Source organism: Heteronotia binoei, chromosome 1, assembly GCF_032191835.1.
Source record: "Heteronotia binoei isolate CCM8104 ecotype False Entrance Well chromosome 1, APGP_CSIRO_Hbin_v1, whole genome shotgun sequence".
Lineage (NCBI taxonomy): Eukaryota > Metazoa > Chordata > Lepidosauria > Squamata > Gekkonidae > Heteronotia > Heteronotia binoei.
The window spans coordinates 43283925-43297063 of NC_083223.1; the positions used below are offsets into that span (position 1 = coordinate 43283925).

Genomic DNA, 13139 nt, shown 5'->3' on the forward strand with positions numbered 1-13139 from the left:
GTAATACGTGCACATACCTTTTAAACCTGCTTGTACTGATCAGCCCTGTAGATAGCCTGTTGTTGTGTAGTATTGTTATTGTGCAGCATTGTTGGACGAAGCATTTATCTTCTTGATGAAAACATTTGTCCTCTAAACAAGGTGGAAATAGAATGTATAATATATCGCTGATCTGTGTCATCAAGATGTCAGAATATTCCTTTAATCATTAATCATTTCTCAGCAGCTAGTTATTTAGCATGTGGACATTGAGGTACAGATTTTGTGAAGTTACTTCCCTATTTTATGTGTCTTTTCTTCTAAAAAACTGTAGCTGGGTCAAGTGGAGGTTTTTCCCCTCCATATTCTGCTGCTGTTTCATATTCTGCTATTTGTATAAGAAGATGGTTTGCATGCATCCCTAAAAATGTTCCTTTTAAGTCCCTTTACAAAACCTGCAAACAATTCATTACAGCATGTATGGGTCTAGTTGTGTAATTGCTAAAGATGAAAAATTTCCAGAAATTTTGAAGCCATTTTTTTTCTGGGGGGAAAACCCAAAATTTTGAAGAAAAATTGAAATATATGCAATACTTACGTTCCTGTCAAACCTAAACTAATTTTAACAATATAAAATGCATCATATGTAACTTACCCAGAATATAATATTGGGATATGTATTCATGAAATGTAAAAGTTATAACTGTCTTATTGGCCACAGGCAAAATTGCAAATACAGCCAATACTTGAATGAAAACTGCAGGCTAATGCACTTTATACTGTCTTAGCACACATAACTTAATTTTTGCTGTCTTGCTGGAGAGAGCTTCTGACCTTCCTTCTGGGTTACCAGGTTTCCCCTGGCCACTGGTGGGGGATGGGGGGGGGTCAAAGTTACCAGATCCAGATTTGAAAACTCTGGAGATTTGAGAATAGAACTTGGGTAGGACTGGGACCTTATTCAGGTAAAGCACCTTAGAATCTGCCTTTCAAATCATTCATTTTCTCCAGCGGAACTGGTCTCTGTAGTCTGTAGATGAGCTGTAAATCCAGGGGCTCCCCAAATCCCAATTGGAGGCTGGAATCCCTATTTCCTTCTGATATTTTTCTTTTTCCAGCAAAATAGGGCAATATGGTACTTATACCTATCTGTGGGTAAATGCAAAACAGTGATTTGAGGAAAAGGTGAAAAGGTCAACCATGTCAGGTCAGACAGACAGCAGAAGGCATGCAGCTGCTGGCAAGCAATGAAAGCCTTGCATACTCCCTTACTAAAGACTGGGTATCCTTCTAGGATTTAAGAACTTTATATGTCTACAACATGCCCATCATGTCTTATAGCATTTCACTCTTTCAAAAAGAGAAAATATTTCATACATATTTTTTCAGTGCTCCCCCAAACTACCAATTTTCTCTTCTAAAAAACTGAGAAAAAAGGACCCTCGCTTTTTCCCCTCACTTTTTATATACTCCCCCCCCCCCAGCCTAGCAATCTCTAGCAATTGCAGTCTGGCTCTAAATTGCTGTAGCAGTAAGTATTCTTGTACAGGAAGTGTGTAAATCTTAACTTCTGGGATGGTGAGGGACAAAACTGGCATGATAAAGCAAGGGGTGCCAATTTCCAGCTCTTGATGGTGCGCCCTCGAGGTTGGCACCAGCCATTAAGAGCTTGGGTGTGACTTTGAACACCTCCCTGAGTGAAGTCACTAATGTTGCCAGACTGGCATTCTTCCAGCTGCACTAGGTCAAGTAACTGACCCACTACCTGTCTTGCCCTGATTGAGCTACAGCAATCCATTCAATTGTCACCTCCAGATTGGATTACTATTACTCACTCTGCTTGGACCTACCCTTGAAGATGACCCAGAAATTCCAGCTGGTACAGAAATTGGCAGTGCGGGTCCTTATGGGGACTCTGAATATAACGCATAGCCATCCTGTGCTGCGTGAGCTGCATTGGCTTCTAGTGGAGTACTGGATTAGGTTCAAAGTTTTGGTGTTGACCTTCAAGGGCGTTAAAGGCTTGAGACCTATGTATATAGGACTGCTTGTCCTAGTGTACATCTAGGAAAGCATTGCGCTTTTCTATTGATGGTTCCCGGCCTGAGAACTGGCTGTCCTCAACCAAAGCTAGGGCATTTTCTGCCCTGGCTCCAACCTGGTGGAACTCGTGCCCTGCGGAACTTGATGCAGTTCTGCTGGACCTGTATGGCAGAGATATTCCACCAGATGTTTGGTTGAGGACAGTGATGGTTCCATCTTCTTGGCACTCCCTCTCCCTGCCTCCCCATGAGGCAATGACACTACTGAAATTTTTAGCACCATCTTTTAGGCTAATCACAGTGTTTTATTGGTTTTAATCTGTTTTTAATGATGTTTTATATGATATTATGTTGTACACCATCCGGAGCCCTATCTTTTCGGGGGAGGGCAGTTGAAAATAGAATTTAACAAAATAATACAGATGGACAGAGTCGAAGGGCAGAGGCCAGCAGAAGCAGTTTTACTTTTTCCTCAATACCCAGGAGATGAAACTTAGAACAACCTGAAGCATACATGGGGCAGAATGTTGTGCTGTCAAGTTCTCTTTCTCGGTCATACTTTTAAAACAGCCTCAAGCTGAACTAAGGTTACCAGGTCCCAGTGGGGGATCCACTGGTTTCAGGGGCTTCTCTCTGCTATGGACCAGCTGACTGGTGGAAGATCCCACCACTAAACAGACTTGTCACACAGAAGACACTCTGGTATTAGGGCAAACTCTATTGTTTTGAGGGTAAAAACCCCCAGAGTTTTGCCCAAATACCAGAGCATCCCCACCCACCCCTGGAACTCCCCCCCAAATGCCCCCACCGGATGGTCAAGGGGATACAGGAACCCTGGGTTGAACATGTGGATATATGATGTGGTAGTGTAGATAGTACCACTTCAGACTGCAAGTGGAGTGCTTTTTTAAAAAGTGTACTCTTAATGTAAAAACTGCTGGCAAACAAAACTGGAACGTTTAAAAGAGAGAGAAGTTTTAGTTCAGCCATCTCTCTTCTGCGCCAGTTTTCTTCTTGCAACATTTTTTTTTCCTCCTGTGGGGGAGCATCCAGAAATATTTCTGACCACAACTTCCACCAGCTGTAGGCTGAAGTTGTATCAATCAATCAGTCAATCAATTTATTCAGCCAATGACCGTACAAGTCAAACGCAAGAACTATTCAGTAAAACATTTAAGAATAAAATTGGTCTAAATATAACAGGAATATCTCTAAGATTTAACATTTAAAATCCATACATAAGAACTTATCTCTGAAATTTAGAATCTATACATAAAATTTCATGCCAAATTCTACAGGTTGCTGAGAAAAATTTAGCACAGCTAATAGTGACCTATGGGTTTGCACCCATCAAAAGCTTCCTTAAATATCTGCATCAGAACAACCTAAGTAATTATTAAGCAGAGGGGAAATTACATTGGATCAAATTTGCTGATAGAAATGACAAGAAAACAGTACATGTTCTATAGATTCTACCTCATCAGTGCCACATGGACAGGTGTTCTCCTTCATGGGAGTTTTTAAAAATCTCCCTTCTACAATTGCAGATGACTTGAAGTAGTAGCTTAGGGCTGTAGTTTGAAGTGTAAACCATAGGCTGAAGTGACACAGTCACAGATCACTTCAGGACTTTTCTACCTCATTCCTTTACATCTGTAGATGAGGCTTTGGAAACACTGAGTGAGGGAGATTTAGTGGCAGCTACAAATGCCAATCAAAAACTGGGGCAAGCCTCACATACGTGGGATGTCTTTGTTCAACAGTTTGGAATGTATGTGAAAGTAGGAGAGACACTTAATACTGCATTAACCAATTTATTCTAAGCCACAATATGCCAGCCCAAGTATTAAGTTTTTTAAAATATTCTCAGGCCTTGGAGTTTGGTAGATCTCTAGGGAGCCAAGTTCTAGATGTTTATGTATCCCAGAGCATTCTGCTCTTTGTAGATGTAGCATGTTGTAATGGTTGTGTTAGGACTAGGATTTGGGAGACCCAGGATGGAATCCCCAGTGTGCTATGAAAGTATGCTAGGTGATCCTAAGTCAGTCACACACTGTTAGCCTCACAGGCTTGTTTTAAGGATGGAAAGGATAATATTGTAAGCCATTTTGGATTCCCATTGGGGAGAAAGGTGGGATATAGATTTAAGTAAGTATGTATACTTTATGTCCATGTTCAACTGGAAGGACTTTAGTACATGTAGTCTTGACCAGGCTTAAAGATCCTAATGGAGAAAATTTGGTTGCAGTTACTATACACTAACTCCTCCCCACCCCTTCTGAATGGAATCATTTAGTAGTGGGGTAGCTTTTTTTGTTTAAAATATACATTAAAATGTAGCTATTTGGATTGGGGGTTTTTTAGGAACTGCAGTCACTCTCTGGATCCAGACTACCTTCAAAATTGCCATGATGGGCCCTATCCTGGAAAGCCCAGGAAGCCCAATCTTGTCAGATCTCAGAAGCTAAGCAGGGTCAACTGTGGTTAGTACTTGGATGGGAGACTGTCCCCAAAATACTCAACCAGGAGGCGGGGATAGTCTCATCCAGCCATCTCCCTGCATATCCTCCAGGCCCCCTGTGGGGGTCAGTTATCAGAGGTCTACTCTACATGACTTTCTGGTGCAGAAACACACTCACACAGACAAAATACAAAAATACAGAAAAAGATTGCCATGATAGCTCAGTGTTCAGAGTCAGGCTATCTCTGAATGCTAGGGGAGTAGCACACAGAGGTAGCCATTGTGGGAAACATGATGCTTAACCAAATAGATCATTTATATGATTGAGCAGAACTTTTATGGCTGTAAAATTAAGGTATTGCAAGTGCCATCTTCATTTTTGACTGTGTACGATGAGTCTGAGAAAACTAGTATTGTACACATTGAAATTATTTGTGTGCAAATATAGTAAATAGCACAAAGCTTAAGAATTATTAGTATTTTAATTAAATAATGCATAGGAGTATATATCTCTATCTGTCTGTGTCTATCTATCATTTCTTTACAAAATTCCTTGTTCCAAAAAGTGGCTAGAATTGCAGGTTACAAATTAGTTTCCATGGCAGGTTCTGTAATTATATAAAAGAGATATTCCCAACTGAGAGTTATCAAAGATCCAGAAAGCCTCTGTAATTAACCCAATCACTAAATTGGTTTTATTGTAATAATTGCCCTATTTAAGGGTTGGTTGACTGTTGCATAAAAATCTGGAAGAAACATACTGAAAACTGGAAGGGGGGGGGGAGCCTTTATCTGACACGCAGCTAAGGTTATGGTCTCTTTTCCCCATAGTGTCAGCAAAAAATAATTTCAGATCAAGACTTCTTGATGATTATTGCATTAGAATGTATCTATGGCTGCAGACATGATGACCGGCTTTCTCTCTGTTATGATATCTTAGAATGTCTTCCTCAGAGAGGTTATGGGTGAGTATTGCTTTGAACTTAGCTGTGGGTGAAACAAAATCCTTTTTTTTTTTTCATGGGGGTGGGGGGGGGGGGACAGTAATGAAATGATTAAGATAGCAATAATTTTACCACCAGAATACAAAGAATGTTGTAAGGGCCAGTTTATATGTTTAGTAGAGTCAAATAGTAAACCTTTTCTGGAACAACTTTAGCCTGCTACTAGAGTACAGGGTTTTTAAAAAAAAATCTGAAGCAGCAATATGTTTGTATGTATGTATTTTTAAATAAATCCTAACACATTGGGAAGAATGAGCCCCAATGTGTTAGAATTTTCCTGACTTTTTTAATATGCAGGGATATTTTTGTTTGTTTGAAGAGAACATTCAAAAAGGTACACCTGCAGTCCAAAGCAGAACTGTCCTAGATTCATAAGATGCACTCAGCAGGACTTTGGCTGCAGATGTTAAATTTTAGAAGAGTAGCAGAGACAGCAGCCCCTTAAACCAGCCATTTTATATATTGCCCTATGTTTCACAAGGGGCTGCTTCAAAAGCACCACCATAGTTGGGGTATTAATCAAATTAAAAAGGCACTCTGATAAAGTGCTTTAAAAAGTTAGTAGAGCAGAGCTGCTGAATAGGACTGTTCATCTGTCACCATCTTTCCTGCTCTCCATGTGGTGTTAGGACTAGGGCTTGAGCTTGCCTTGGGCAAGTCCCTATCTTCCACTGTAACCTAGACTTATGGATAGTTGTTGAAACTCAGATGTCACTCTGAATCCCCTCAGGAGGAATGGAGCAGCAGAAAAGATGCAGAATAAATACAGATGCTGTAAAACGTTCCTTGAGAATCTTTGAAATTTTAGCTTCTCAAAATTCTGTGCATCGGATCCATTGCAGAAATTCTGCTTGCACTAGAGCTGTCGGAAACACAAGGAAAAGACCACTTTTGGTGCTTGCACTATGCCAGATTTACTGTATTTCTGTTTGTGTTTCTCCTTATGCAAGATCTTGTGCAATAAGTTTATGGACACCGTAATATACAGGATGGGAAATGTTACGTATTGCACAGCATGTTAGTCAAGCAGAACTGCCCTGTTTATGTTTCCGTTTGCACATTGCTGGATCCAAGCCTGTGACATTCAAGTAATGGACAGATTTCTGTCTAGTCATAAAAGTTAGAAAACTTATGTGTATATTTGATTTCTCGCCCATCCTGTGTTCAGCTATCTCTGGGTCAAGCTAAACTTCTCCTTTGAACTTGTCATGGGGAGTGGGTATATAATATTGGATGCTTCAGTTTAAAATGGGATATGTGTTGCCTCTTTTAATTGTTCCCTGGGTTCCAGATTTATTTTGTGGGAAGTGACCACCGAGACTGGAAGTCCCATAGCATTACCAGAAGACCTATTGGTGTAGTGGTACTATTTGTGTAGCGGTTTGGTGTAGTGGTTAAGCACACGTATCTGGGACAACCGGGTTTGATTCCCCACTCCTCCACTTGCAGCTGCTGGAATAGCCTTGAGTCAGCCATAGCTCTTGCAGAGTTGTCCTTGAAAGGACTCTCTCAGCCCCACCTATCTCACAGGGTGTCTGTTGTGGGGGAGGAAGGTAAAGGAGATTGTAAGCCACTTGGAGACTCTGAGATTAACAGTAAAGGGCAGGGAATAAAGCCAATATTATTTTCGTCTCATAGTATTACCAGAAAAAAAACATGTTAATTTTAGTGATGTTCAAGGGCTTGCATTTTTTGGTAATGCATGGCCCTAAATTGTGGCTTGGTTAGCTTGTGTAAATCCTAGCATAAATCCTAGCAACGCAGTCTCTAGAGTCACAAATGGTACAGTTTTCATTGGGGAATGGGACAATTGCCATGATTTCTTCAGTAGAATTGAGTTAATTGGGAAGGAAGCTTATGAACTAATGATCATCCCCAATCTCACTATGCACTGAGTTTATGGTGTGTTGGAATATCCAAACAGACCTTTCATTGCACAGAAAACTGTAGTAATTTTACTGGTCAAATTTCTACTTTTGTGCTCTTTTCTAATAGCACTATTTTAGTGATAATAACATCAGTATGCTTTATATTATTTGCAGCCCTGAAACAGACATTACTAATAGTCTGCATGACAAGGTTGATGAACTGGAACAAATTCTTAGGTAGGAAATTCCTTTCATCTCTTCAAATACATTAACTTTATTAACACAGCAGTATGCTTTATAGCTTAATGTCTAGATTATTACAAAATAGAATTTATAGGTCAAATATTGCTGCAAGCTTGCTTGGGCTTTCTTGATTTTGGACTTTCCACAGACAACTGTGTAGGACCTGCTATTGTCTATTGTGGTTTTTCTTTGTGAAGTTCAACATTAGGACTATGATATATAGTTAAAAGGGGAGGGGAAGAGTGGCAATGACAGAAAGCACTGCTAAATTAAGAAGCAGTCTCAAATACCTACAGACTCCCTTCTGACATTGCAGGAAATGGTGGTTTGATTAGTGGCCGGACCTGCCTGTCCCGCATTGGTCTTGTCAGCCACCAGCGAGCCTGCAGCAGACGTGGACTACTGCACCTTTCTTAAATCTTCGTTCGCGAAGTCAAGCCGAGAGAGAGAGAGGGTTAGTGTAGAGCAGGGGTGACCAAACTTGCTTAACGTAAAAGCCAAACAGAATAAACATCAGATGTGAGAGCCACAAGACATGAGCATCAAATGTTTGAGAGCTGGAGGGAAGGCGAATAGGTGGGAGAGGAAGGAGGGAGGTGGAGGTGGAAAGAAAGCAACTTTAACTTGAAGTGCATTCTCCAAGCCACTGACTTGGCATGGAGAAGTGATTTAAAGAGAGAAATGCGTTCTCCAAGCTTGCCGATATGGTGGTGACGGCTTCAAGAGCCACACAATACCTGTGAAAGAGATACATGTTGCTCCCAAGCGCAGTTTGGCCACCCCTGGTGTAGTAGAGTATGATTGAAACAACCTTTGGTTAATTAGGTTCCATCAACCAGGATTTAAAACCATGGTTTCAGGTTGATTTATTAACTGTAGTTTTAACTATAGTTCTGTATAAATGCACATCCTTGCTTGTTCACTGGCACTCCTGTCCCAGATTACAGAGCAAAGGTAAAGAAGCCAGCACTTGATTTGTACGATCATTTGCAAACTGACGTGTTCTCACAAGTTAAAGTAATCTTGTGTTCTCACTAGTTAAAGTAAACTATGGTCCTGCTTTGTCTGAATGGAACCATAGACTTCTCTGGCTAATTCATTAAAAAGTTCTGAAAATTTGGCAGATTCCATGGAGTTTAATTTTCCCAGACTCTAAAACTATACTGTCTTCTGTATGCTTTAAAGAATAAGCTAGAGATGGGCACAAACTGATCCATGCACGAATCAGGTCCATTCATGGTTCTTTTCAAACCGGTTTGTTTGCTTGCACCACGCCCAAACAGGAAAATGAACCCCCTTTTTTCCTTGGAAGTTTGTTTTTGCGGTTCGTTTTCCCAGACAGCCTGGTGCTGATTCAATCAATTCCTCGGTGATGCTGGGGATGGACATCTGGGAGCCCTAGAAACACCCATAGCAGTTTTCCGTAGCTTGATTGGCAGCTCTAAAAGCCAATTTCGGATCTCCCACTCTGCTCTATGGAAGCAGACACCATGACTCTGCTGCTTTCACTTTGCTGGGTGAAGAGAGAAGAGTTAGCTGTTGTGGGAGCTGAAGCTGAGTTTTCCTGGGGAAACCTGCTTTGGAGGGCTGTAACTTGGACATTCCAAATCTAGTCTTTGCCAAACTTGGAGGACAGGTGGAGAAGAACCTGCTGAAGACTCCTGGTGAGTTTTACACCTCCCAAGCCACAGGAACCAGTCCAGGCAACCATACAAATCACAGAATGAAATAAAGCACCAGTTCAGGCAATCAAACGAACCACAAACCAACACGAACCACCATTTTTCCATCTCTAGAATAAATCTTTTAAACTTTGTTCTTAGGGCTAGATTGGCTGAGTTTACTCCCCCCCCCCCCCCCACCACCACACACACAGATTACTCAAAAAGAATGAAGTAGAGGCTTGCCCCATGGAGATTCTGGAAGCTCTCAGATACACACATGTGCCTAGGTCATCCTTGGGGCAAGGGTAATCCATATTTCTAAGATAGTCATCAAATAGCGGTGATGGCACTACCAAGCTGGCTTTTAGGGGTTCTGGTCTGTGTCCTATGCAAACTCAATGAGTCTCCACTTCTTTCACTGTCCTTTTTTATGTCCATCCTTATTCCTTCTGTAACTTAAGTTAATAGTTGTACTACGTAAGGTAGAGTTGGGCTGAATGTTTTTTTAAAAAGGTTTATTATTTTTATAGTGTGTCAGAACTTTTGGAGAAGCATGGACTCCAGAAACCTGTATCTTTTGTAAAAGACACACAGAACAGCCCGGAAGAAGCACGGAAGCTGATGATTAGATTGACTAGGCACACAGGTCGTAAGTGAGTAACAAATAGCACCGTTTCCTGATGAATGTGAATCAGAAGGCATTGTTTCTGAGAGTGTGATTCTTACAGAAATATTTGTTTCCAAGTAGTTATAGCAAGAAACGATTTGTTTCCAAGTGCTAGATATTGATACAAGTTGGTATGAAGTTCTAATTTTAATGCATGTATATTGTTGCTGGCAGATAATGTGTTTATTTTGTAGAAGCAAATGGTGCATGCTTTTTTTAGTAGGTATTTTAGATGTGGTATAAGTATATGTGTATATAGTTACATGTGACTACATTAAGATAGCATTTTTAACCACCGTTAAACCAGGATATGCCAGTTTTAGAGTGTTTAACTGTTTAGAGCATTTGGCTAAAATATAGCAGACATGGATTGAAATCTTCACTCTGCCATAAAACTCCCTGGGTGTATATTCTCTCAGCCTAACCCACCTCACCTTAGGATAAAATTGGGAAGGTGGAACCATGTACTCCACTGTAAAACTCCATGGAAGAACAGTGGGACAAATAATGTTTCTGTGTGTACTGGAGCGTATATTCTTCTGCAAGAGCAAATTATTTCATTTCCTTCTCCACTTCAGTTAAAAACCATTTGTTCATCATCTTGTTGAGTTAAGGGAGAAAATAAATGCTTCTCTTTATTTTTCCTCCTTAAAGACAGCCTCCTGTTAATGAGTCATACTGGATGGGATTGTTGCAAGATATGTTGGACATGCAGCAGAATGTCTACACGTGCTTAGAACGAGATACTTGCTATGAGGTGATCCCACCCCCTCCTTTGCTATTTTTTAGTATGTGAAAGAACATGACTGTAGCTTTGACATGTATCAACTCATGGACATTTTTGTGTAAATACTTTTACTGATATGAATTCAAGCACAATCCTGATTGCATCACATTTATATATCTGAGGGGCAACCAGAGCTAAGACCCAGTGGGTTTGCAGGGGCCACAGAGGCTACTTGACTAAGACCTGGTCAGTGGCGCCAGAGATGGGTGCCAGATCACCTATTCTGTTCTCCTTTACTGCTACCAGTGGCAAGTTAACACCCATCGTTGGTGCTGCTGACCAGGTTTGTGCTCAGCAATCCCTGCTGTGCTGCATGTAGCACCACAGGGGGCTGCCCCTCAGCGTGGCTTGATCCTGGGCCGTTTTAACTTCCCAGCCTACCCCTAAAAAAGAAGTCATTTCAAGAGATAAACTTCACTGGGGCTGTCAGTGGAAGTTTTGGGTAGTAACTCTCCCCTGGGGGCATGATGGCTGGTCCTTTGAGATATAGATAGTAACTGAGAGCCAGTTTGATGTAGTGGTTAAATGCACAGACTCTTATCTGGAAGAACTGAGTTTGATCCCCAGTTCTCCACATGCTTATGCTAAATGTGACCTTGTCATAACTGTCAGAGCTGTTCTCTCAAAAGCAGTTTCTGCCAGAGCTCTCTCAGCCTCACCTATCTCACAGGATGTCTGTTGTGGGGAGGGGAAGGGAAAGGAGATTGTAAGCCACTCTGAGACTCCAAGTGAAGGATGGAGTATAAATCTTCTAGTCAAATTCTACTTCTTAACTAAATGAAAGTGGCAGTTCTTAAGAACAGAGGATAACTTATTGTGAGGGAACATGAAATTCAGTCATGCTATTTTAGGATTTTGATTGTCCAAAAGGTCAAAAAATAATAATGTATTTTTTTTTTGCTTACCAATAATTATGTAATTTTAATTGATTATTTTATCATATAGTAACTGTTGATTGATTTTAAGTCTTATAGTTTTAAAACAATTTTATTCCAGTAACATATGGCAACAATCAATTCTTGCATTATTAATTACTTCTTTTTAACTATCCCATATATTACTTTTTTAACCCCTCCTCCCCCGCCGGTGTTATATACTAAAAATTCTAATATTTAAAGGTACTCTTAACTAATAAAACAAAAAATTCTATTATTCTTTCTTTTAAAACTTAATCATTATCAAAAATTGTCCAATGTCCTTTTATTTTCCACTCTTTTTCTATATAACTTTTAAACTTCTTCCACTCCAACTTAAAAGTTTCTAGATCATAGTCTCTTAAAATTCTTGTCAATTTGTCAATTTCACTCCATGTTATAACTTTTATAATCCAATCGCATTTCTCTGGTATTCTTTCTTGCTTCCACAACTGCGCATACAATGTCCTAGCAGCTAAGAGCAAGTACCAAATTATAGTTCTATCTTCTTTTGAAAATTTTTCCATATATAATCCCAACAGAAAAGTTTCTGCAACTTTCTTGATTTCATATCCCAAGATCCTAGATATTTCTTGTTGAATCATCTGCCAATACTTTTTTGCTCTTTCACAAGTCCACCACATATGGTAAAAAGAACCTTCAGGTTTTTTACACTTCCAACATCTATCTGGCATCTTATTGTTCATCTTTGCCAACTTTTTAGGAGTTATATACCATCTGTACATCATTTTAAAGCAGTTCTCTTTAATACTTTGACATGTTGAAAGCTTTATAGAATTCTTCCAAAGATATTCCCAAATTTCCATCTGTATTTCTTTATTTACATTAATTGCCCACTTAATCATTTGAGATTTCACTACTTCCTGTTCTGTAGATCATTTCAAAAGCAGTTTATATAGTTTTGAAATTAATTTTTCATTATCTCCAAGCAGAACTATTTCCATTTCTGTTCATTCTTTTCTTATTCCTTCAATTTTAATGTCTTTCCCCACCAAACTCTTTATTTGTTGCATTTGAAACCAATCATATTTATTGTCCAACTCTTTCATAGTTTTCAGCTCTATTTTACCGCCTTGTATTTTTAATAGCTGATTATATGACAACCACTTTTCTTCACCCACTTCAGCCGTTATTTTTATCACTTCTGCTGGCACTATCTATAACGGTTTCCTCTCATCACCATATTTCTTATATTTCATCCACGTATTCAACGAAGTATTTCTTATATAATGGTGAGAGAAAAAACCATCCATCTTCTTTTTTCCATAGTACATGTAACTGTGCCAGCCAAATTTATTTCCATGACCTTCCAACTCGAAAAGTTTTCTGTTTAGTAGCATCACCCATTCTTTTATCCACACTAAGCAGACTGCTTCATGATATAGTTTTCAATCTGGTAATTGGAATCCTCCTCTCTCTTTTGCATCTGTTAAAATTTTCATCTTAATCCTTGGTTTCTTCCCCGCCCACACAAATTCTGAAATCTTTC

At 39.7% G+C, this 13139-nt stretch overlaps 1 protein-coding gene across 2 annotated transcripts in view; it reads left to right on the forward strand.

Annotated features, from left to right (window-relative positions):
- The window catches only part of NBAS (NBAS subunit of NRZ tethering complex), a 230899-nt gene that overhangs the window by 80053 nt on the left and 137707 nt on the right, over nt 1-13139 (forward strand). For both annotated transcript variants that reach the window (XM_060233719.1, XM_060233728.1), the window contains exons 26-29: nt 5314-5447; nt 7529-7591; nt 9792-9914; nt 10583-10685. In XM_060233719.1, the coding sequence (XP_060089702.1) occupies nt 5314-5447; nt 7529-7591; nt 9792-9914; nt 10583-10685 (423 nt within the window). The remainder of the gene's footprint in view (nt 1-5313; nt 5448-7528; nt 7592-9791; nt 9915-10582; nt 10686-13139) is intronic.